Raw genomic sequence first — 26,060 nt, 5'->3', positions numbered from 1 at the left:
ACGCACCTTGCTGGTGACCACAAACAGCTACTAAATATTTGAATTTCAAATACATTGAACAATTTTATTACCCAGGAGTCCTGTAATGATCTTTCTCTTTTTCTTAACTGAGTACTTGGCAATTTACCTCGTATTTCCCCCCAAAAATAAAAGCACAAAAAAACAAACAGGCTTTAAAGGGGCACTACAGCAATTCAGTATCGCCCATGTTTTGAAGTTGTTGGACTTAAAATAAGTACATTTCTTTTAAATCATCAAATTGTTGCAGCAAAATATGAGATATCTTGACTTATAGTATCAATTTTTAGGTCAAAATCCCCAGAAACACTGACTCTGCATTTCCCATAATGCAACTCGATGACATCTTCTGTTTTCGCTTCCTGTCTGGTACATGCTCATGTTTTTTTTAAGTTCCGTGCCTTCAATTTGTGATGCAGGCTAATAAAAACTGCAGAAATAAACCTGATAACATCACCAGCATCACAAGAACAGCCATATTTGTAGTTTAAAGTTAATATATTTGTAAACATCACTTACATTTAAAGGAATAAAGGAAGAAATCAGCGATACTCTGATTTTACTGTATTAAAGCTATGTACATAGAAAGGAGATCGGATGGAAAACTCTCAAAGCTTTTCATTTAAGTGCAGTTCTTAGAAAAATGTATTAAACTCTCAATGATTTAAAGCTCTTTCTATGTTTAAAACATCCTCCATAGAAATCAAAAGAGTAGCACTTATAGTCAATGGGAGCTTAACACAGAATCCTCCACGGACGGTTTTCAAGGCAGCAGAGGCTTTGGAACACACAAGTTTGGCATTTAGTATCTTAATCTGGGGGATGAGTGTGACATTGTGCATTAGAGCATGTTAATCTGGCTCCCTATTGACCCTTGATATCATTGATATCATCCATATCACATAAATGGACTGAGGAGGACAGGCCAAGAGCTGAAAAAGAAAAGAAAAAAAAGAAAAGTGCACTTATCTGGGTAAAAGAGAGAGATCAGCGATAAAGGTGAAAAGGCAGAAGTAGCAGAGAGGTATTTAGAAGGATGATCATTTAAAAAGGATAACCAGAGAAAAAGAGAGATAGGAGGGAAGGAGGTAAGTGGAAGAGGAAAGGGTGGATGTGTGAGAGAGATTAAATGTGTGTGTGTGCGGCGTGGTATAAAGAGGGTCAATGGCGTGGGTCAGGCATCATATGGAGAGGCAGATGTTGGAACATATTGTCCTGGATTACCACACTGTACACCGGAGAGACGGACGGGCGAACAACAGACAGGCAGTTAGAGCGAGGGAGGGAGGATAAAAAAAAAATAAAAAACTGGAAAAAAGAGATGGGAACAGATGACAGAAGGTAAATGAGAAATCAATCGAGCAACTCGTGTCTCCACAAAGCCTTATCTGGAAGAGAGAAAGAGTGTAGCAAAGCATTTTCGTGGATGTGGGAATTGCCTCAGGGTTGATATCTTCCTGTTGGTCCTAAAGGCTTGTTGGGTTTGAGGGGAAATGTCATTTTGTGATAGCAACTGGATCAATATGAAATCAATAGACAGCAGAGATGGGTGACTGTAGTCAGGGAAAATGTGCCTTACCTCTACCCAGCAAATACTGAGTAAAGAAAAAGGTTTTTTATATGTATGACTATAAAATCCTCTTTTATTGCCGGTGTGAAAGCCTGCTTAATTACTTTATTGACAGTTGTGATAAAACGGCACCACAAAGGGTTTCAAATGTTAAAAAAAGTTAAAAATAAAAAGTAAAATCACTTTGCTTTAAGTGACAGTAACCTTTTTTTCCACTCGTTTTTTTAATGTTCTTTACAACTAAAACGAATACGCAGAAGATATCCCAAATACTTGAAATGTTTGTCGTCAAAGAAAATTCCGCAGATTTCGTGCTGTTTATGTTTGTCCTTGAGGCTGTGCGCACAAAAGGTATAAGAAAGGCATTGTAATCATTTTGTTTAACCTTTACCACTATGTTCCTCTTTCTACATTTTTATTTCATCCATTGCATAGTTCAATCACAAATATGTTTCAATAACTTGATGAGAATAAAGGCTTGAAAGGAGAGAAACAGATCGAAATATGTGCAAAGAAACAGAGGTCTACAATTAGTCTACCCTTCCTTTCTCTTTTTTGTTGTTCAGTACTGAACGTTAATAATACACTAAAGAAAACATGGTCAGACACAGGAAGTCAGACAGACGGACAGACAAGAATCCATTAAGATCCACACAATACTCCTCGGTGTCCATGTAAACAATAGAGCTCAGGCTGCTCTGAACCGCCGCTAACTCTGACAACAAAGACCAGGCGAGCTAGTAATCTGACTAAAGCTGCAGATTATTGACCAAGACTCACTCACACACACAGACACACACACACATAGATCCCCCCACTAAGATGACAGGCGAAACAGCAAGACTAAGAGAATGGATGCGCACACACACACACTCACTCACACTATCAATAGCACTAATACCAAACAATCACCCCCGTGTCTTCAATCAGAGTAGCACCAATAGTCACACATCACCTTTTCCCCCCCTGTCAATAGAGCTCAGGCTTCACATGCTCACAGGTACACACACACACACAAACATGTGGGGGGTGTCATGTGACAGGCACACGCTGACCATGAGATATGTTCACATGCACACAAAAACACATGCAGATGTGTTGGCACTTGCCTCTAATTCGGGGATTAGGGGACAGAAAGAGTGAGGAGCACGTCTTTACGGTCTTAACAACACACACACACACACAGTCAGCTCAGCATGCATGCCTGGATAGTGAGTGACATTTCAAATTCCTTAGTCTCATCCTGCAACCCCGATTGCAGCCCCCCCTCCTCTCACTTATTGTGTTGCTCTGTGTGCCTGTATGTGTGTGTGTGCTTGCTCCTCCGGTCACCCCAGGGGGCTTTGCGCTGTCACTTCCTGTTTGTTGACATGCATGTCGTTGTGGCGACGCTCTGGGCGCGCTCCACAGTGCCTCTGCCCTCTGTACCGTGCATGTGTGTGTTTGAGCTCGTGAGCATGTGTGTGTCAGTGTGCGTGTCACTGCACGGCAGCCCATTGAGCAGCCTTTGAGTGACGGGAGCTGGCCTTGTAATGGAACTCAATTCACTCTGCAAATAAAGAGGCCTTTGAACCACTGGTCCGAATATGGCAGGACACACACATATACACACACACACACACAGACACACCGCCTGTGGTCCACTCGCTAGGGGGTTTGGCTGGTAGGGAAGGGAGAGGGGGGGTAAGGGATGTTCATGCTCGGCTACACCCCCCCCCCCCCCTCCTCCTCACCCTCTCTTCCAGGAGCCACAGTGCAGCTAATTGAAGAGAAACGAGCGAGCGGAGGCTGATCTGATCTCAGCGAGCTAGTCCTCGGCGCGGCCTTCGCGTAGCTCGCCAGAGCATGACCGATCTCCCGCTGATTTCCACATCAGCAGCAGCACACCCTGTCTACTGTATGTGCCTCAATTATCATTGTTCCCCCGGTGACTAGAACCGCAGCAGATGCTGACACTCTGGGCATGGTTTTCTCTTAGTAAGAAGAGAAAATTATGACAAAATGCTAACCTGAGAGCAGGCTGAAAGAAATCACAGAAAAGAGGACTCTGAACAATCACTACAACTAGGTTTTACAAATAATTATTAAATGTAAAGTTTCTCAAAGTGTTTGTCAGGAATAAAGTTAGTTATCTTTTTGGAGTTGCAGGTATCTTATATTAGAGAAAAGTTTGTGAATTCAATAGAATCAACTGGAAAATTGGACTATTGTAAGAGAAAAGACTGCTATTGCAGTGTTGGACAGTGAATATTGTTGTTGCCACATGTGAGTGACAGTCAGGCGGAGATTATTTCAAATTCAAATACGAGTTTGTTCCAAATAGTACTTCTTTGTATGCATGTGTGTGCGCTGCCAGTTTGAATGTCTAATTTTTCCCCCTTGTTTGTTTAATAGGAGATAAATGTCTTTATTTAAGATAGCAGAGAGGAGTCAGAGTTACTGTGGCTGTCAAGAGAGATAGAGAGAGGTACAGAGAGAGAGAGAGAGAGAGCAGTGACAGCATCTCTTCCTTGTCCATTTGCATAAACCAGCCTTTGTTTGACGCCGGTGGCCGGCAGCCAAGCACCAACAGAAGGACGGAAGTTAAACTCAAAAAAAAAAAAAAAAAAAAAGGATGGTCTTCATCCAGAAAAATCTTCCACCAGAAATAAATAATAATAACAATTATAACTATTCAAAAAAAACAACAACACATCAGTTACTTCTCGCTAAACAACCGTTCTGTTGCTCTTCAGATGAGGGAATAACAATTCTGAGAAAACAAAACGGCATCTTGGAGATTTGTATTAGCAGACATGAAAGTAATTGAGCTTTGCAGGATGATTTTGAGGAAGAGGATAGAGAGACAGAAAGCAGTGTTTAGGAATACTGAGGCTCCTTCCAAGTTGTGAATATTATGCTGTGTCTGTTGCTGTGGAAATACTGGCCAGAGACTGTTTTGTGTGATACAATGGTATTGCATAAATATTCCCGAGTATGTTCACACCATAGCAGCTCAAGCCATAATGCTTTTATTTAATTGGAAATTAATTAAATACATAAATAAGACTTGGGAAGCCCAGTTTGTTTTGTTTCCGGCAGCAGTTATCAAAGCAATTTATCTTAATTTTAGACTACTGTATAGCGATTTGTGTGTTTTTGCATCTTATTGTCAGCACACTAAAATATATGGCAGGGGCACAAGACACTTCTGGCATGTCCCATCTGGCATGTAGCTTCACAAATCTCCCTCTCTCCTTCCCCATCATCACTTTTTTTTCACCTTGAGCAAGAGACCGGGCTCTCCGGCGTGACCTCGATAGCCGGAATGTTTTCCCTTTCTCCCACGATGCACCTGGAGGGGACATGGCCATCTCTGTGCCTGTCAGAGAGGCTGTTAGCGCTTCTCCCATGGGGTGAGGGAGGGGGCTGACAGTGGAGATGTCCCTCTCTATCTCTTGCTGTCACACAAACAGAGGCCGGGCCACTAATGGCCTCTTCTTCCAGAGCTTTTTAGCCGCCGTCTTCTTTTTTGTTTGTGCGCTCTCGAGTATTCATTTATTCATGTCGCCCTTTTCTTCTCCTCTTTTTTCCCTTCCTCCCCTCTCTTCTCCCTCTCTTCTTCCTATTTCTTACTGTCCACCCTCCCCCCCCAAATCCAATTCTTGCCTGTCTCTCTGTCTGTCTACCTGTCTCTCTGACCTTGCAGCAGTTGTACGCAGCTCAGCTGGCAGCGATGCAGGTGTCTCCGGGGGCCAAGCAGCACGCAGGAAGCCTGCCCCCTCAAGCCAACCTGGGCACACACTCCCCGCCCAGCAACCCACACTCACAGAGCGACAAGGGCCGCAACTCCCCGCAATCAAACAAGACCAAGGTGAGGGGAAAAAAACAGTGGCGGCTGCGAGAGTGTGTGTGTGTGCATGTTGGTGTGTTTAATACTAAAAATGCCAGTGGATTTGAGAGTTAGAGCTGGCTCCTCCAACTGTGGGAGCCAGATTTTTTAAAAAATGTCCTCAAAGAAAGTAACACAAAATGACAATAGGGCTGACAAATTAGATTAGGAAAATGTACCACTTAACTACTAAATTATTTATTGAAATTGAAGTATTTCCTGAATTAAGGGAATACTTAATTGGATACGTAAATACTTAAAGGAATACATTTTTTATTTCATTATAGTATAGCGACTTAGATATTGTTTCATTTTTTAGGATAAATGTACTAATTTGATTAATATTTTTGACTAAAAGTGAATTTCTATTGAAAACAAACTCACACATGTCACTGCAAATTTCACATATAAGTAAATATAACTTCCCGGACTCAAACTCACTCAGACATGACTTTAGCTGTCTGGTGAATACACTTTGGCCTTTCTAGTGTTACAACAGAGACAGAAAGAGTGAATGTTTGCCTGTATGAAATTGTGTTTCTCTGCAGTGCATGAGCTGTAAATGTGCATCGAAGCTTGTTCGAAGGCTGCATTGCATCCCCGATCTTGTCGTGTTTTTTCAAACAAGTGTCCTGAGCAACAATCAGCTCCTCATACAAATGCTCACTTTGGTTTCCTGACAACACTTGTGGTCAACTCTGCAAATCAAACACCTCAACTTTATCGCCAAACTCCAGCTGGTGTACGGTGGCAATAGATTGGACGATGTATTGGTGTTTGTGCCCTTTTCTTGGCTGGCTGCACAATAGGGGCGAGGGGAAGCCTTGTGTGTCCATTCAAGTGGAATTCTATGAATATCTGGTCAGCCGTTGGGACCCTGAACACCTCCCACTCCACATACATACACACACAGAACACCCTCATGCCCCCTGACATCCTCCATACACCCCTGGACCCCCCGTAAGTGTGGCGGTCAGTCACAAATGGAGGCCGACAGTCTGATTCAGGCATTTTATCACATAAATCAAAGTTTTACAACTTCTTTTCCTTTTCTGTTTTTCCTTTTTTCCTCTTCTTCTCTTTCCTTCCATCAACTTTCATTTATTTTCCTCCCCTATCCTCTGCCGGTTCTTTTTCGCCTTCCTCTTATCTCCTTTCCTTTCTGTTTCTCCCTTCCCTTCTTTTCCCTTCCTTTCTCTACATCTCCTTTGCCTTCTTCTCCTCTTCCATCACTTTCTCTCTTCTTCTTTCTCCTCTCCTCCTCTACTTTGTTCTTGACCTATGCCTTTTTACTGTTTACACACACACACACACACACACACACGTGCGCACCGGACTGTAGTCTCATTGCACAGATTAAAGCTCATGGTTGACCCTAGAGCTTGCACCCCTGCTTCCTTGTCCATCAAACCCCCCCCTTCACCATCACTCACACACACTACTGCCGTCCCGCCCCACCGACACACTCGTCTTATTACCATATATATGGAGTTGGGCTGACAGGCAAGTGCTGTGGCCTGTGGTGGAGGGGAAGTGGGGTGCCATAATGGCCTCCCCAGTCCAGCAGGAGTGGCAGACTTGGGAGTGGACCCTCATGGCACCAGACAGGCCCCATGGAGACAAACCAGCCAATTGATCGCATCGCTGTGTCGATGTTCCTCCCCTTGTGCACTCACACTGTTTGTGAGCATCCAGAGACAAACTTCGGATAAACGGTCCGTGGAGTTCTACAGATATTTGTTTTTCTCTCTTTCCTCAAGTTTCTTTTTCCTTCCCTCCGATTCTATCTCAGTCTCTCACTCCTCTTTTCTTCCTTTGATGTCTTTCGTTCAAGCTGACCACTGCAGCTCTCTCACTCGTGCTTTCCCTCTCCCTCGCTCTCTGGGTGAGTGACATGTATATTTCAGAGGTGTGCTCCCCCTGTGGGCTCTATCTCAGGTCTCTAGTCATTTAGAGACGTGCTGTCTGCCTCTGCTCACAGCTGTTTGGACTCAGGCACACACCGCTTAAGTGCTTTACCCTCGGGTGAGACACGGACACGGACACACACACACACACTCACTCACAGGTGTTGAAGAAGGCACCATGCCAACTAGAAACCGTGCACCCCTTTTACACACACACACACACACACACACACAAATCACTGCGGCATACACGCATCTTTCTTTTACACAAGAGTGGATCTTTAGATGTAGGCAGGCATGCATACAGACCTACACAATAGAGCGATTCAAATTATGCACCATATGTAGCCCATTTGCTGACATGAATCACACACGCACGCAGTGGCCAAAAGTAATGAAGTGCATTTACCCTCCTTCAGTGTTTTTCATTTTATGTTACTGTATACCAGGGCTGTCCAAAGTGGGGCCACCATAAGGGTGAATTTGGCGCACCAGATGTTTTCTGGCTAAATGAATTTTAAAAGCAAATTGTGTTGATCTCGTTTTGCCATTTAAACTCTGTGTACATTAGCAGTCTGCTTGGATTAAAAACGTGTGCCGCCATGTCGGCAATCATGAGTTAAACACTTCGATCTTCTAGTATAATCATAAAAGTGTAACCATTGCCGGGTTTACCAATGCAAACGTATCAAGTAGTTTACATCAAATTACCCCCAAAAAATTGCTCGAAATTCAGTGTGTTGGAAAGTGAATAATTCCTTCAGTCTAATGATTATTAACAGAGAGATGAATTAAGTCGACAAACCTATGAGAACAATAAACAAAACAATCAGTCTAGACTGTCAAGGTAAACTCACATCCACTCGAAGGTTTTCTCCCAATACAGATAAACAGAAAATGTGGAGTGCTTTTCAATACTTGACTAGTTAGTGTTTGAATCAGTGCCACACACACTTTAAGAACCGGTGTCACATACGCATCTCCTGTGTCGCCCACTGTCTGAGGGAATTAGATACGACAATATGATTAATATCTAAACAGTCACTTCTTGCTGGGAGGAAAGGAATAGAGCAGCACACAGAGGGAGGAAGAAAGACAGAGACACAAAGTGAAATGTAAAGGTCCTGACATGGACATTGTAGCGCACTCACCTAAACACACACACACACACACTGTCCAGGATAAAGGGTAGTGGCACACACACTTGTCCTGTTAATTGAACCGTCAGCTCCCGTGATAAGATGCAGAACCCTGATGTCGCTCGCACATGTCGGCATCTACAGAAGTGAAATACAGCCCACACAGACACACACACACACACATTATTTCTCCCACTTTCTTCCTCTCCGTCCCTCTGGCTCTCGTTGTCACTCTGCATGTTTTCTGTCTCAAAGCTGGAGACTGTTTCATCAGCCAAGAGAGACACAAAAGCAATTGTATTAATTCAAGATTCCAAGCCTTTCAGAGGCTTTAGCGGCCTTACACACATGCAGGCACACACACGCACGCACACACGCACACACTCTGTCATGAGATTTAGAGCTTGTTGAACAATGTCTCACAGTGACACACACACACACACACATAAACAAGTCAGTCCAAGCCTCTGAGCTCCAATGTCTAAACTAATTCCTCCACACTGGCATAATGCAGGTTGGCCACCTTCCCACCATAGGATTTGGCTTGGCGCGGAGGGGAGACTCCCCCATCCACTGTACAAGAGGCGGCGGCACTATCTATTTGTAATAAATATTCAAACATGATCTGAGCCAAAGCCCACCATAATATGGGTCAGGATTGAGAAGATCCCGCTCAGTTTTCCTCTTCTGCTTTTCTCGCCTCTTCTTCTCCGGGCCCATTGTCTCACTGTAGGCATCTTTGGGGGTCCTGCGTCTATTTAGAAAGCCCCCCCTAATGAAGGACAATCCGGTTAGGCCTCATCGCACGCGCACACATGCGCGCAAAGTGTTGATCACACACACACACACACACACACACACACACACACACACACGGGCACATACACGTGTAGGGGCTTAATTGGAAGGGCTTAATTGAGTTGTGAGGGGCTCATAAGGCTTAGTACGACTCAAGGAGTGGGAATCTGTGAAAGTCGGCCTTAATGAGTGGATACGCCACACACACACATACAGTACTTGCTCTCTTTTTGGATCTCAGTGTATGCTGGATTCTGCTCCGCTTAAGCAGCAATTAGACTAATGACCAGAAAATAAAGAAAAAAAATGTCTCTATTCTGCGGTGTAAATTTAACTACAATAGGACCACACCTGTCATAAATAAAGCTCACTTGAACTTTTTTTTAATTAACATTTAGGAAATAATATATATCTTACTGAAATAAAAGAAAATAGTAATCACTGACACTATTGCTGAGCATCTTTTCTGGCGGGCCCCTGTTGTGTCTGCCTTTTAATTGTAGAGTTTTAATTACACCGAGCGGTCTGTGTACATCTGGCCCCTCAGCGATCTAATTCCTTCCTTCCTGTCATGTGACCCTCCAAGGCTCCCCCTGATTGGATTAGGTCATCAGCAGGGGGGGTGTTGCCATGACAATAAACGCGATAACAGCCCCCGGCATCGTGCGGTGGTCCATATGCCAATTCATTTATCGGCCGCTGTCTGTTACATACACAGAGGTTATAGCTGTGTACAGACCTCCTTTGATTTAGATGAATGACTGAATTTAATGATACAGACATGTTAATATCAAGTCCTGTTTCACATCGCAATACTTTAATACAGAAGTACTGCTGGCATCATGGTCCTCAAAAAACTGCTACTTACAAAAAGTTATTGATTGGTTTTTGGGACTATGTGTGAGCGTGTTTGCCTCTGTGTGTGTGTGTGTGTGTATTAGAGGCACAAAGTGCTCCTTCACTGTTCCCTTTACACAATCTCACGTTCACAGCCATGAAGGTCCCTTGTTTTTAATGGAGCAAGTGCACATTGAAGTGGCAGACAGTCCTCTGTTCTGTTTGCTGTTTGATACATGGAGACGTCACTGTGTCTTAAGAGTCCTGCAGCTGTGAAGACACTCTCATGGAGCTGTTCTGCTATGTGAAAGACAGAAGGAGGCGGCCGCTGTAGTTTTGAGAATGACTTCAAGGTGTTTCTTCTCCTGAGGTGTTTGATTGTTGCTCTCACTGCTGGCCTTGTTTGGAGCATGTTGAGGAGCAGGTGCATGTTTACCGGAGCCTGTATGTGAAGTGTGCACATGCATGTGCATGATCTCGTCTTGACTTTGCTGTGACAGGAACTCAGTTATTTTGCATGTGAATGTCAGTGGTTTGCACCTAAATATCTCGGTAATTATTTTTGTCTGTTCTGTTGATTGTATTGCTTATGATGAACCGTTTGGATTCGGGCAGTGGCATGCACCTTGACACCTGTCCCGCCAGGCTTGCCTTAGATTGCTGTGCATGGGCTCCCGTTTAATTGGTACATGTTAAAGCTTCAATTGCGAGTGATCTTGGTGAGAAAGGGTGAGGGGTCATCCCACTCTGCCTCCCGCTTCCAAATTCCTACGGTGGTCACAGCAGGCGAAACTTTGCTGTTTTGGTTTTTGCAGGACAGTGAGGGTGCACAGCCACTGAACCTGTCGGCCAAGCCTAAGGCATCCGAGAGCAAGTCACCCAACTCCCCCCCAACTTCCCCACAGGTCCCTGCTGCTGCTGCTGCTGCTGCCACCAAGCTGGGCCATGCCGGCTCCTTGAAGCACAGCGTTGCCCCCTCCAGCATCGGAGGACCACCGACCAGAGTCAGCTCAATTGGTAAGTGGACTTAAGTATCCATCGCATAAACACACACACGCCACAGGAAAAGTTAAATGATAATACAAGGTTGTTGCAACTTGAAACTTTCACCATCAGTTGTTATTGTACTCACCAAGTTACTTGGTTCTGAGAACATGGCTGGCCTACTAAGAGACCGCCGAGTTATACCACACATCTTTAATTTGTGTAGCAATTTAAAGAGATTTAGTGTCCTGTCCTTGATCTGGAGAGGCATTGCACTGAAACTTAGAATATAGGCTACATTTTGTTGTCCGCATATGTCTCTGCAGTGCCATTGTTGCACCCTCTACCCTTTAAAAGTGTGTGAATGAGTGATTAGAGTCTAGTTAGTGCAAGTCAAATGGTGCATGTTACAGCAATCTAGCAAGAAAGCAGACTTCAACCTTAAAAACCTGCTAGTTCTCATTATAAAAGTCTCTCAAGTTTTGTCACAGTAATTCGTCTTGATCCAAGTCTCAACCTATCCTGCACTGGTTCCTTGAACGTGACGCAATTTGGGCCAGGGAAGTCCTTGAAAAGTCCTTGCATTTGATGTTTAAGTGGACATGGGAACCCTGGAAAAATGGGGTACCTCCTACAAAGCTAGTTAGCCACCTAGTGCTCAGTGTAGCTATACAGGCCGTTGTATTGTGACAGTCCTCCTAGAAAAGTCTGTTCGTAGGACAGCTTTATTACTCACTACTGTTTATTCAGGGCAACACAAAATAAACCCACGTACCAACAAAAAAATCTACTGTGTGAGGCCAAATGACTGAAGTAAAATGGCATTTCAGCCTGATTATCATTGCTTTCGTTGCTACAACAAAGTTCCAAATGGGTCAGAAACAAGCAATCAGATGATCAGACTGAATGAATACAGCATTATTGTTGTGACTGATACAACTGACGGCCAAATGAACAGCAAAAACATGCTTAAAGTTGGAATCAAACCTATTTTTTTGTTCAAAGCCACATACACACGTCCTAAGAAACACATTTGTGAATGTGTTCATGTTGTACACATGCAGTACGAGTGTTCCCACACTTCGGTACGCTTCAGAGAAAATATTCCTCGTTAGGACAATGACGGTCTTAAAAGGAAACACTAATAGAGTTGCTGGTAGTGGGGAGGACAAGAATAGCCTGTTCCTCGTAGTGCTGCCATTGTTGCTAGTGCCAGTACCATAATCGTACCCAGCCATATGCACACGTACATAAAATATGACATAAATGAATCACCATTTTGTACTCTTAATCCATTTTTCACGCAACACTGATAGTTCAAATATTACACATATGTAACAGGCTATAATTAGTGTGTTTGTGTTTTTCCTCCGTGTCGCTATTTGCCTCCGGGCTGCTTCATTGTTATGTGTTTATTAGTGAGTGAAAGAGACAGAGAGACATAGGAGGGAAGGAGAGAGAGAGAGAGAGGGGGAGAGAGAGAGAGAGAGACGGGGATTAGCACTTTTTTTCCAGAGCGATGAAGCGGGGGAATAATAAAGAGAGGAGCGCATGACAGACAGGAGGTATCACCAATGAGATTAGACAAGCCTCTTACATGAGCCAGGACAGCGCAAACACCCAGCATTAATGACACAATGACAGCACACACACTCAAACACACACTCCAAACGCACACAAAAGCTCACAATCCCACCTCCTCCTCCTATGCAATAGGCAGTTAGTCATTTTTTTTTCTGACTTCTTGGCTAATCTCACTGTTTTTCAACAAATCGGCGGATTTAATATCAGATTAGTGGATTTGTGGTCCCAGATGTTTTTTGTTCAGAAAAATGGATTACAGTGTTTAAAGTTTGTGTGTGATCCCTGCTGAATTATTTGTGCGTGGAGACCAGTGTGTTTTGCGTCGCAGATCCCAGTTGTGTTTGTGGCTCACGGTCCCATCTGTTGCCACTGAGTTTAGCCGCTCGCCATCACATTTGTTATTACGGTTCATCGTCGTATTAGGATTCCTGTTACAAGTTCATAGGGGATAGAGGGGGCAGACAAATTGGAATAGAGTCTAGAGGCGGTCGTTTTGATGTGTGGGAGTGAGTGTGTGTGTGTGCGTGTGTGTGTGGGGGGGGGGGGGGGGGGGGAATTTGTGAGTGGGTGGTACAGAGTATGAATGTCTGTTGAGGTTATTTAAATTCAGACCGAAAGAACAACAGACGCAGACAGTATATAAAGTGGATGTAGTGGAAATTAAAATCTGCTTTAATGCTGTAATTATGTACATTTTTAAAGGTACTTAAGTACATTTTTGATGGAAATGTTGTACTTCTTAGTTATAGATTATGATTTCACATATAAAAATGTATGACTTCTTTCTGAAAATCTGATGCATTCTTAATGAATAAACCACCTGAAAATGAATATCATGTATTTATGATTACTTCAACCTCAACCAACTGCAACTTCAAGTGCAGTTTAGATAATAATGTATCCATACTAGTAATCCAGTCATATGTCATATCAAAGAAAACAACCGTGTAAAAAGGTTGCACTTTTTAAAGTACTTTTACTCATTATTTTTTTTAGATTTTTGCCTTTTTTCCTATATTGGTGTGATTTTGCGAGTTAACTGGGTCATTTTGAACATTTTTGCATTACGTCAGTTTTGTGTCACCTGTAATGAGGCACATAATGAATAAATGTGTCATGAAAATGTGTCACTGGAAAAAACTAAAGCTTACAAATAAGTGCAAAGCAGCGTAAGATCTCCCCCGATGCCTTTGCAGTCTTTATGCTCACTAAGGCTTTTAGAATATCTGGGTCATATCTGCAGGTAAAAAGATGATTAAAGTGGGTTTCTTCAGTAGCTCCACCTTCCACTACATCCCTGCATATATGTCTGGATGAATTTGAGTTTGTCCGTCTGCGCTAACTTCTCCACATTTCACCTCTCTTCTTTTGACACCTCCCAACCCAAAGGCACGTTTCTCTTCCTCTTCCTCCATCCGTCCATCCATCCATCCGCCCATCTCAAACGAAACTGAAGGGCCTGTCAGCGCCTGTAACTTCTCCCACGATCACACATTTGTCTTTGTCCCCGTCATGAAACACTGCAGTTCCCCCTGACCTCCCTGGCGGAGTGGTTTTGTGGTCAGAAATGTATTGCGCCTGTCTGTAGAGATTTGGCGCTCAGAGAAACAAAACTTGTGTGTGTGGGGTGTGAGCGAGCGAAACCCTCCTCCCCTCTATCTGGGTCACATGCACTTGTCTGGATGGTTGGCATCGCTGTCAGTTTAAGCGAGACTCACACACACAGTCGTGAGCGCAAGAATGTCTATCTGTCCCCCTCCCTCTCTTTTGACTCCAGATTAAAATTGACTGCCACCCGATTCCATCGCCCTCGCCGCTCCCCCCCCCCGCCTGTGTCAGTCCCCCATCACCCCTCCTTTTTTTTTGTGGCCCCGCTCACATCCAGATTTTCCGGTTATGACTTCTGAAAGAGTTCACAGCTCTGTCATTACCAATCTGAAGCTGGTAATCTGGCCTGAGATGGCATTAGCGGTGCGGATTAGCGCTGATAAAGGCCCCATAAGCCAGCCGCAGCTCTTTGTTGAGAGCTAACCCGGCTGATAGAGAGAGGCGATAGCAGATCGCACAACCACGCACACACTCAGGCAGAGCAGATGCCTCATCGGCGGCTAAGCTGCAGAAATAATACAAATAATAGGCGGCGGGGAGATGTGATCGGAGTTAGGTGGCGGGACAGATGTTCTCATCTGGGGAAATTAGCAGGACTTTTTAGCTGTAATAAGAGTCATCTGGCCACCTCGCTATGAAGTGGAAGTGTCAGGGCGCAGATGGAAAGAGATGTGTCTCTTTGTGCAAAAGATGACTCTTTAATCGAGATTTTAAAGGAGATGTCCAGGGGTTGAGGCTGTGAGTGTTCATAGTTTGTTTTTGTTTCTCTGTTTACAGCTAAGGGCAGGTGGGGAGGGAGGTGGGCAGCTTTCAGCAAGGCTAGCCACGGGCACACTCTGACTCATGTGCCCAGCTCGACAGTAAAGTGGTCAGTGTCTGAGCGTGAGTCTGGGGGGGGTGGGACACAAACACACACATACATACACACACACACACACACACACACAGATGCCCTGGCAAACTCCCCTCGTCAAGTGTATGTTAATGTCTTTACCTCATGGTTCAAGGGAAGATTTTTTCTGGATGAAAACCTCCTGCCAGCTTACCAAACACACACACACACACACACACACACACACACACACATAGCTTTATTTGTGAGGACTCTTGTTGACATAATGCTACTTCAAACAAAAGTCTTAACCTTCAAAACAGCCCATTATAGTTTTGAGGGCTGGCAAAAATGTCCCCACTGTCCAAAAGCATCCTCACTATGCAGCGAGTACAAGTACACACACACAAACACACACACACACACACACATTTATTTACTTTTCCAAACTCAACTGTAAATGCAGTATCAAATTTCTCTGTCATTGCTGTCTTATTATTATTCTAAAACAAACAAATACAGTGTACAGCGTGATTCACTTTTGCTCACCACAAAACCAAATTAATGACTCCTCCTCTCTGTCTCTCTGGCTGTGTCTCAGCAGACTTGTTGTCGTCGCTGTCCTCCACAGCCTACCTGAACGACCACGAGGCGGTGACCAAGGCCTTCGCCGAGGCCAGGCAGATGAAGGAGCAGCTGAAGAGAGAGCAGCAGGTCCTGGACGCCAAGGTTGCCGCCGTGAGCAACCTCAGCCTCAACAACGGACGCTCAGACAAGGTAGGCGGCTTTAAAGCACATCTATAAGTCAGCCAGCATGTGGCACCGGATTGTAACCTTAGCAACAGGCGACGATGTGTGGCAACTGGCCTGAAAGATTAAAGGCAGAAAAATCAAGTTTTTTTTAGGGGGGTGGGTGGGGGTATTCATCACTTGTCCAAAGAAAAAACAAACAGGGTTTTGTCCACATTAAAATCTGGCACATACAGCAGTGCTCATCTGCCACAAGCAAACGGAAGAATTTTGTTTTCATGAGATGCGTTAGGGCTTCGTAGGTTCAACCTCATGTCAACAGCAGTTCAAAAGTTCAGCTGTCACTTCAAATGATGCGATATGATACGATATTATTGTATTGACCTTTGCACATTTGATTTAATTCATCGCTTTTAAAACCACTTGTTTATTTCAAAGTCCTCTTTTGTATTTGTTTTAATGAAATACATTTCAGTTTGAGACATTTTCTCTTTTGCGTCTGTTAAAATACAAATTAAGATATTCCGATTTTTTTACAACAAATGACTCCCACTCATCCGTAGCATCAAATACTAAAGAGAAAAAATATGATTTATATGATTAGTTTACGTGTAATTATGCTCCCTTTGAATTGGAGCATTTTACCTCTAGAGAAAAAAAAATACAACTGATTGAAAAAGGTTGAGATTCTTTTAAAAAAAATGCAGAAAAAAAGTCATCACAAGCTGTACCGTCTCATTGTCGGCGTGTAATAATTTGTCTTGCCACATGCCATCCCGCACTGCACCGTGTAGGTGGTAAATCGGTGTACAATGTGCTCGCTGAAATGTGTTGAAGCTAAACAGGGCCAGATAAGGTAAAACCAGAGGCGTCTCGGAGGTAATGAGTGTGTCTGTAAGGCGCACTGCGGGGCTACGTGCATGTGTGTGTGTGAGTGTTTGCGCGTATGTGTGTGGCAGAGCGGAGCGTCGGGGAGACAGTAATGTGAAGTGACGGCGCCGGCTCCTCGGCAGCGTGGCTAAATTGTGGTTATTTGTTAAACACATTGGGAGTCAGCTGGTGCACGCGCGGGCACGCACACACAAACTCGCGCGCACAGACACACACAGAGCAACAGTGTGCTTGAAGCATCTGCACCGCTGACATTCAACAGCTCTATCTGTCTCTTTCTTCCTTTTAGTTACCCTCTCATCTGATGCGTTTCAAAACAGTCAAACCCACACTGATCTACGTCTTCAGCCCTGGCTTTTTGTGCACATTTAGACAGAGTGTAAATGTGGGATATACTGTATATACAGTATGAAGGGCTTAAGTCTAACAGCCAATTAGATTCACACCAGGGGAAGTCAGAGAAATTAATCAATTCTGCCAGGAAGTAAAAGAACATCAGGACATTTTACAGCCTGTTCCACACATTCACTGCATTAGATGGAGGTATTTAGCCGTTTTACTCCAGTGCAGGGGGTGATAAAATACAACACTTAATTTTATTAAATTATTTTGGTCATTTCTTGTTAAATTGGTACATGTTATCTTATAATATTTCAGGGAAATTAGCTGAAAAAATCAAGTTCTCCTTTTATTCTGATTTATCTTCTCATAGTGAAATTGAATTATGAACAATTGTGTTTATTTAGAAAAATACATGTTTTTCATGTAACACTTAAATTCTATATACATGAAGTGTCTAATGTGATTTGTGTATGATTAGATTTTAGATAAAAAAAAAAAAAGACCAATCTAAATTCTCCCTTTATTATAATTTTTTTTTGGATAGAACGTGACACTTTCTCAGCTTCCAAAGCCACGCGGCTCACGCTTACTCCCGTTTCCCGGCCCTTTTGGCTTTGTGCTGTGTAAGTGTGAAGCCGGCGAGCTCTCTGCGCTACAGATACAACAGTGTCATCTCTGACACACTCGGAGGATTAGTTTTGTCGCTACTTTGTGCCTTGGCTCCAGTGTCAGCCATTCAATCCACTTTTCTAGTGTACTGTACTGGGGCTTAATGTCAGACTATCCTGTCATCCACTCCGTCTCCTTGTTCATCTCCATCTCTGTCTCACACACACACACACACACACACACACACACACACACACACCCCTTTGTAACAGCACACTGACACGTTAAACCTGAAAGCATGAGACACATTTCTGCTCGTGTATCCGTGAAGGAGGCTGATCATTTGTGTGAGGAGGAATTTCTAACATATTTCTGTTTCGCATATGAAATGACTTCATTATTCCAGCCCCACTGGAAGATTATTGTTCATTTATTAAAAACATAATAAATTGCAAATAAAATACTTTTTAAATGGCTTGCAAAAAAACAAAAACAAGTACATCTCCGCAGCGTGCCTCTGCCTCGTACTCTCCCTCTCCCCTGCGTCTCTTTTAGCCGTATTTATTCCAATCTGGGGGGAAATTATCTCTAACAATTGGACTAAAAACAGAGAAAATGCATTTCATTATCATTCTGCCCTCCCTCCATCCAGCCAGCCAGCTCGCCAGGGTCATGTGTAAATGGAGAGGGACACTTTTTGGAAGGTTGTTTTAGAAGACGACAGTGTTTTGGGTACCGCTCCTAATCGTATAATTAAACTGTAAAACGCTGGCGCTGGTGCACCGTGGTGTGTGTGCGCGACCGTGTGTGTGTGTTCGCCAGGTTCCAGCGCAGAGTGTGCCGGCTGCTTGCATTAAGCATGTAAATGCTCAGTAAATCAGCCTTTTATTGGTTGTAATAAATACCCAGGGGGCCGTGCGGCGTGGCCTCGCTCTCGTCCGCGCTCTGCTCTCTCGTTCTCTCTCTCTCTAATGCGTCGACCCTCGGGGGCCTCTGCAAGAGAGAGGCAAGCCGCTGCACTCCACTCTCGCAGGTGGCTGCCAGGAGTGGCTACACACACACACACACACACACATATAGTATACAGTATACACACAAAACAGTAAACATCCAAATAGGACTAAATGTAATCAGCATTCTTGCACATGCAAACACGCACACAGATGTGTGTTCAAGCATGCAGGCGTACAGCACTCTAACAATTTCATGTTGACATTAACATTCCCATAAATTTACATGGAAACAAACCAAAACAAACTGCTGAAATCGCTGCTGTTATCCGTCTGATTTCTCTCCGTTTGGATCCATTTATGAACAAATGATGATTAACTGATTTATTTACACATTTAAAGTAGAACGTGATGAGATTCATCCGATCATTTGTTACATCTGTGAAGTCTGTACATCTTTAACACTGATTTTCTCCTTAACAGCTTGGCTTCAGGCCAACGGGCATCTAATATGATTTTTATTATCATTATGATTTTCTATGATTAAATCAAACAATTTATGTTTTTAGCTACAGCTATAAAATAAATCGACATAAAAAAAAACAATTTAAAATCAATTATAAGAAAGATGTGTTTGAGTTTAAAAGTATTTTGGACAGTTGTGGAGCATCACTACGGCTACCCGCGGCTTCTCTCATTCACATATTCACACAGTTCGTGACTCACTGACTGACCGACTGCAACTGTGAACTGTTTGTGTTGTTCAGGACAAGGCTGCCTTGGAGAGTCTGAGTCAACAGCTGAAGCAGCAGGCTGAGGACAAGTTCAGCCATGCCATGCTGGACTTCACTATGAGCGGAGACTCTGACGGTAGGGATGTGCGCGCACACACACACACACACACACACACACACACAGGTGAGAAATAGTGTGTGATTTTTGTTTTATTTTTTATTTTTTAATTGCTCTCAAAAGGGTTGTAAATCATCTTATTTTTGGAGTTTCAATGTGATGGATATCACCACTTACCATCAGCATTATACTGCAATTACAGTCACCCTCTTGTGTCAATCACATCAGCTTTTCACAACCAATGGTAAATAGGCACCTTTTTAGATTTGTCACACTTCATTTTTATTTAACTTAATATGTTTTTATACACTTAATTGAGCTCAACAAGCAAAAGACTTGTCTCAACCCAAGAAAAAAACTTAAATGTACAGTGTAGACACAATAATAGAAATTCCTGTAAACCACCTACTCCGAGTCTAAAAATAGGTCTGCAGCTAGTGATTATTTTCATTGTGGATTAATCTGCCATTATTTTCTCAATTCATCAATGAGTTCTGCCAAAAATTGGCGAAAAGTGTCGATCGGGGTTTACTGATGAGGTTCTCACATCCCCAAAGATATTGAGCTCACTGAACATCTTCTATCCATAATTTGTTGTTAGTGTGTTTTTGTCTGCCACTCCTCACCTTTCCCTCTCCCCCCCTCAGGCTCCCCCAGTGTGTCAGACTCCAGAATATTCCGGGAGGCTCGGGGTCGCGGCAGCAGCGAGCCACACATCAAGCGGCCGATGAACGCCTTCATGGTTTGGGCCAAGGACGAGAGGAGAAAGATTCTGCAGGCCTTCCCTGACATGCACAACTCCAACATCAGCAAGATCCTCGGTAAAACACCCTCCCCCTCAGCCAACACACACACACACTTCAGCTTTGCTTTGAGTGATGGGTGCCTTCACATCACTAACCAACTACCACTTAAACCCAAGCGAAAGGAAGACGCATGTACGGCAGGTTCCGTTTGCCACTCTCAAACACACACACACACACTCGCACACCGTGATTTCATTACAAGCGGTGGCATCGTGTAAGCGGCTGTTAATGAACGGCTGGGGAGAGCACGGCTCCGACAAATGATGATATAATTCATTATGCATTAAACAAGCAGCGCGAGGCCGCCTGACATTTCCCCCGGACCGCCGGGATCGACCCTGACATTTTAAAGAGCTCCTAAGCGTTTTATAACACAGGGAAATCTGGTTTTAATAAGCCCCCCTCTCTCTCTCTCTCTGTCTCTGTCTCTCTGCCTTTCTCGATTGCTAACAGATCACAGAACAGAGAGAGAAAGACAGAGAGCGAGAACAGCCAAGTGCTGACAGCTTTTACCCATTAAACATACAGTAGTCAAGTGCAAATTCAGACCAGATATGAAACACACAGGGGAAGACACACACTCAAGATTACACACACACACACACACACACAAGCACATGCAGGGTCTGATAATACAAACAGCTGAACGGAAGCTGAGCTGAGAGAGATGGCGGCAGGTTAAGTGAAGTCCTCATTAGTTTAGATGAGTACCTGTCATCTTCGCCGCTCTCCTCATTAACCCTGTTTTCTGTATCTTGGGGTGAGACTTCCACCATTATCTGTGTGTGTGTGTTTTGTGTTATAACATGGGTGTCTGTGCGCACATGTGATGCAGGGTCACGCATACCACACAGACAGTTCCTCACACACGATGTAATTGATCTTACAGCCGACATACATGCTCGATTTAAATCGATTCTTCAAACTGATTTTTATCATTTAGCTTCAATTTATAGATCATTGATCTCCTTTAATGGTTTATTTTTATGTTTACTGCTTCACAGAACAGTGCGTTCATCACATTTTCCAATTTTATCAGCCTTTTCTTCAGAGCATAGCTGTAACTGATCATTATTATAACGCGTCCGTCTGCAGGCTCACGCTGGAAAGCCATGACCAACCTGGAGAAGCAGCCGTACTATGAGGAGCAGGCTCGCCTCAGCAAGCAGCATCTGGAGAAGTATCCGGACTACAAGTACAAGCCGCGACCCAAACGCACCTGCCTCGTGGACGGCAAGAAGCTGCGCATCGGCGAGTACAAGGCCATTATGAGGTCCCGCAGACAGGAAATGAGACAGTACTTCAGTGTGGGGTAAGGGAATTGATGGGGAAAGGTTTTTCTAGTTCAGTAGAATTTAATATTCAATAGCTATACTTTTATTACCACAAAGGTAGTTTTCATTTTTTGCACTTAAATGAAGTACTTATAACATCAAAAACAACTAGCTTAGTACAGTTCTCTTAAAGCTAACCATCTGTTAGCTGTAGCTTCATATTCAGCAGACAGACATCCAACTCTTGATAAGAAAATTACTTTTCTTGCCTTCTTGAGTTCGAAACCTTCCTGTTATCTTAAACGCTGCATTCAGTGTCCTAAACTTCCTCCTCTGTGTGTGTTACAGGCAGCAGGGCCAGTTGCCCTTGTCCTCCGCAGGCGTGGTTTACCCAGGTGCCCTGTCCATGGCGGGGATGCCCTCACCCCAGATGCCCTCCGAGCACTCAAGCATGTCCAGCAGCCCCGAGCCGAACGCCAACCACCACCAGAACCCCCACATGACTGGCCTGAAGGGGGACGAGCCTCGAATCAAGGAGGAGCTACGGCTGGACGACAGCAACGGCGACGTGTACGACGACTTTGACTATGAGGACGAAGAGGCCGATTACGCCAGCGATAACGACAACCATATCACCCAATAGGACGGACGCTAGAGCCGCCTTTTTTTTTTTTTTAAAAGCCAATCACAGCTGGTTAATCCCACGCAATCCCAAACCCACCAATCAGGAAGAAAACTTTCTCTTTTGCCAATCACCTTTGAGTCCCAATCACACAACACCCCGCACCCCGCACCCCGCACCCCCCCCCCAACTAACATGGACTCTTCTAACAGAGCCAGACCCCTCCCACCGGAGTCCTGATACCAGCATCTGATCAATCAACTGAAGCACAGGACCTGTCACTCACACTGACTGTTACACAAACTGGAGTCTGGGAGGAGAAGAGACGACCAAGCCAGCTCTGAAGCTCGCTGAGGAATATTCAAGTACTACTGCAAGAGTTTGACTGTAATGCCACGAGTGAGGAGAAATCAAAATCACACTCAGAAAGCAACCTTATAGACCCGTTTGTAGTAAAGGAGACATTTTAAAACAAAAAGGACCTGTCAAAGGCTAACAGACGACACTTTAAAGATGGCGGACCTGTTTATTATCAAGAGACACTTTTAAAAAGAAAAAAAACAGCTTTTTTTGTTCTTTGGTTCTATAATATTCTCACTCAGGTACACGGTGCCAATAAGTGGCTTGTGAATGTGATTTGTTGTTTTTGTGCTACAAGTTTGAATAATAATAGAAAAAAGAGACATTTCTTTTTTTCCCCCCCTTTTGTTGTAAAGCACCTGAAAGACATCAGACATGTTTATTTTTAACAAGAACATATCTTTCCTTCGACCTCGCAGTGTGCTGTCAGCGGTTTGCCCCCCCCACCCCCCTTTTTTTCTCTGTGTTTTTGTGACTGCCCGCTCCCCACCACCCCTCCCATCTGGAGTCCGATGGGACGGTCCAGCCAAGGACTGACCAGTGCAGCGTGGACCGTCCCACTTTGAAGATTCTCAGGGGGGGAGATGAGGGGGTTTTCTCTGGCGTCACGGAGCAGAAACGAAAGCACTGTGTTGTGAGACAATCCACCAGTTTTCTTCTCGCTCTGTCCCTGATATCTTGATTTCGTCAGGGGCAAAACATCAGCACGACTTTGCTTGAAACATCCGACAGTGTGAGTGTGTGTCGGCGTGTGTGCAATGTGTACTCCTTTACTTGGCGTTTGCACATGTGTGTCAAATCTAGTGCGGAAAGAGATGTAGGATACAGAAAGACAGACTGCTGCTGTTACTTACTGTACCACACACACACACGCACACACCCACACAACTGTATTTCTGTCCCTCAGTGTTTTCCTGCTCCCTCCAATCAACATCGTCCTGCTGTCCCCCAGTGGGCGGAGCTGAGGTGAAGTCAGCCAGTCAGTGTTTCTGTTTGTATTTGAATACTGTATTTTATTATTTCTCTTCAAACTGCCTCTAGTCTAATATTATTAACAATAATTATAAGGATGGTCAGCGTTTCCTAAGTTTAGTAAGTTATGTACAGTATAATTTATTTTTCTCCTCTTTATCGGGTTTTTATGACCATATGAAACTATGACAGTCAATGAAACATTATTCTATTTAGCTGGTAGGTATTTAGATCTAAACAAAAGTTGTCCTTTTACCTTGCTTTGTTTTGCATTCTTACGTTCCCTCCTTTTTTCCATGCATTCGTTTTGTATTAATCCTGCGGACGGGTGGGCGGGCGGGCGGAGTCAAGACAGTGAGCTGGATTGGCAGACTCGACGCCGGCCCTCCTCCGAGCTGAAGTTGTAACCTTTTCATGTCCAAACCCATTTCTAAAAAGCACTCAGACTCTGTGCAGTCAGAGATAAAGAAGAACATGATTTTTTTTTTTTTATTGTTATTATAATTTTATTTGTAATGGTTATTATAATGTATAATGTGAAGTTTCCTCTCTTTTATTTTGCTTTTGTTTTTTCTTTTGAAAATCGGTTTTATCACTTTTGGAAACTGTTTTTTTGTGAACAAAGAAGTCCCGTCCCCGTTTACTAGTTTGGCCGTGTCACAAGACACAGTGGAGCATCTTTGGCTTGGATCCACACATACAGACACACAAACACACACACACACACACACACACACATATATATATATATATACACATGCACAAACACACATTTAAAATGAAGAGATTATCACGACAACCAAACAAATCCTATGCTGTCCTTTTTTTCTGTTTTATGAAATCTAGAATTCTAGATTTAAAATCCTGTACATATATTTTTGTTTGGTGTTTTTTTTTTTTTCTTTTTCTAAATCATAGGAAGCAGTGTTTACTGTGGTCCACCAAAGGTGTTCCACTGTGTGAGTGTGTGTGAGACGACCAGGCATATCTACAGTATCTTTAAAGTCACTTCTCATCAGGAGCCCTTTGCTTTGTTTTAGCTCCACGCGACGCTACAGGAGCCATGACTACTGTTCAGGTGTGCTGCCACATAGTGATCCCCACAATCATTCTCGCTGTAGATGTTAGCTACACGCCCCATAATGAGCCTCTGGGTCTTACTTTTTGCTGTATAGTCACCCCCCCTTATCATGCCGTGGTTCAACCCGATGCTGGAGAGAGGGGACTAAGTGGATAAATCCATTTTTAGGGTATCAGGTGGGTGGGTGGGGCATTAAGACGTCAATCATCCCTGCTGGCAAGGTCTGTCCCCTTATCAAGACAATGAAAATGATGATGATGATGATAATGATGATATTATTTAAGACAATCAAAGTCATGAGTGGAGCTCAAAACAAAGTAAGAATTATTACAAGCTAAAATAAAATATCTTACCATCTCAACTTGAAAAATCAAGAAAGATAATTATGTAAATATAACATAGAGTTATAGATTTATATTTTGTTCATAACACAGTGTAATATAAGTTGTATATTTCTTTTTTCTCTCCCTACTGTCTCTCTTTTATTGATGTTATCCATGCCACAGAAAAGCAGGAGTCGCAGTACCCTCACACAAAAAAATGAAGAAAAATATCAAAGAAATAAAGAAAAACAGGAAAAAAAAAAAAAACAAGCCGTGGGCTGCCACCACCATCTGTTCTAAGTTCACTTTTTTTTCAGTATTACTGCCAGACAAGGCTCTAATAAAGACAGCAATGTGTTCGGTAAAACTTGTGCTGGTCCTGGTCACTTCTTTCTTCCACACATACATTTTCACTTCAAGGTTCCGACATATTTACATAAACATACAAATACACCCGGCCATGTGGTCCCTTTTTCAAAAAACACATAAAAAACTTGCAGAAATATTACCCATTGAGAGGACACTGAATGCATCCACGCTTCGTTGTATAGTGTGAATAAAAAAAGAGAAACGAACAAGTAGATGTGCACAAAATGTTAAACTGATGTGAGTTCAACCAGTTTTTTACGCATTATAAAAAAGGTATTTTATTTTGACATTTCCTCCCGTCCTCAGCGACACCCTCGTGGCGGTGGCACTGCCCGTGTGTCGCCGAACAATTCAATCATCTCCATAACAACGTGTTAATTATGCTAAGTCCACCTTCTTGCCCCTCCAATCAGAGGGCCAGCTGGGAGACGTGGAGCCCGAATCACGGCCCGTTAGCAACCTGATAACCTAATTAAACACAACAAGGGACATGGGTGAAGGGGGGGTGGGGGGGGGGCAGGGCTTGAGTGATGAAATGCGAGTATGTGTATGTGCACATGTGCCCGTCAGAAAAACTAAAATAAAAGGGAGGCTGTGTACTCCGACTGCCTCTCTGCGTCCTGTCAAAGCACCGGGCTCCAGCCTCCTGAGCGCCTGCTGTCGCCGGTTTTAAAAAAGAAAATCTTTAATTGATGCTCGCTTAAGGATGTT

General features: G+C 43.6%; 1 protein-coding gene across 11 annotated transcripts in view; it reads left to right on the top strand.

Annotated features, from left to right (window-relative positions):
• The window catches only part of sox5 (SRY-box transcription factor 5), a 91,211-nt gene extending 65,864 nt beyond the window's left edge, over positions 1 to 25,347 (top strand). For 4 of the 11 annotated variants that reach the window (XM_030440050.1, XM_030440046.1, XM_030440045.1 and 1 more), the window contains 8 exons: positions 5,277 to 5,441; positions 10,956 to 11,157; positions 15,094 to 15,198; positions 15,750 to 15,925; positions 19,458 to 19,560; positions 20,190 to 20,363; positions 21,444 to 21,660; positions 21,971 to 25,347. In XM_030440050.1, coding sequence (XP_030295910.1) covers positions 5,277 to 5,441; positions 10,956 to 11,157; positions 15,094 to 15,198; positions 15,750 to 15,925; positions 19,458 to 19,560; positions 20,190 to 20,363; positions 21,444 to 21,660; positions 21,971 to 22,265 — 1,437 coding nt within the window. In that variant the 3' untranslated portion in view covers positions 22,266 to 25,347. The remainder of the gene's footprint in view (positions 1 to 5,276; positions 5,442 to 10,955; positions 11,158 to 15,093; positions 15,199 to 15,749; positions 15,926 to 19,457; positions 19,561 to 20,189; positions 20,364 to 21,443; positions 21,661 to 21,970) is intronic. The other 7 variants (XM_030440053.1, XM_030440048.1, XM_030440047.1 and 4 more) reach the window with 6 other exon arrangements.
• Positions 25,348 to 26,060: the final 713 nt, after the last annotated feature.

This window comes from Sparus aurata, chromosome 14, assembly GCF_900880675.1.
Source record: "Sparus aurata chromosome 14, fSpaAur1.1, whole genome shotgun sequence".
NCBI lineage: Eukaryota > Metazoa > Chordata > Actinopteri > Spariformes > Sparidae > Sparus > Sparus aurata.
This window is presented reverse-complemented; position numbering and strand designations above follow the sequence as displayed.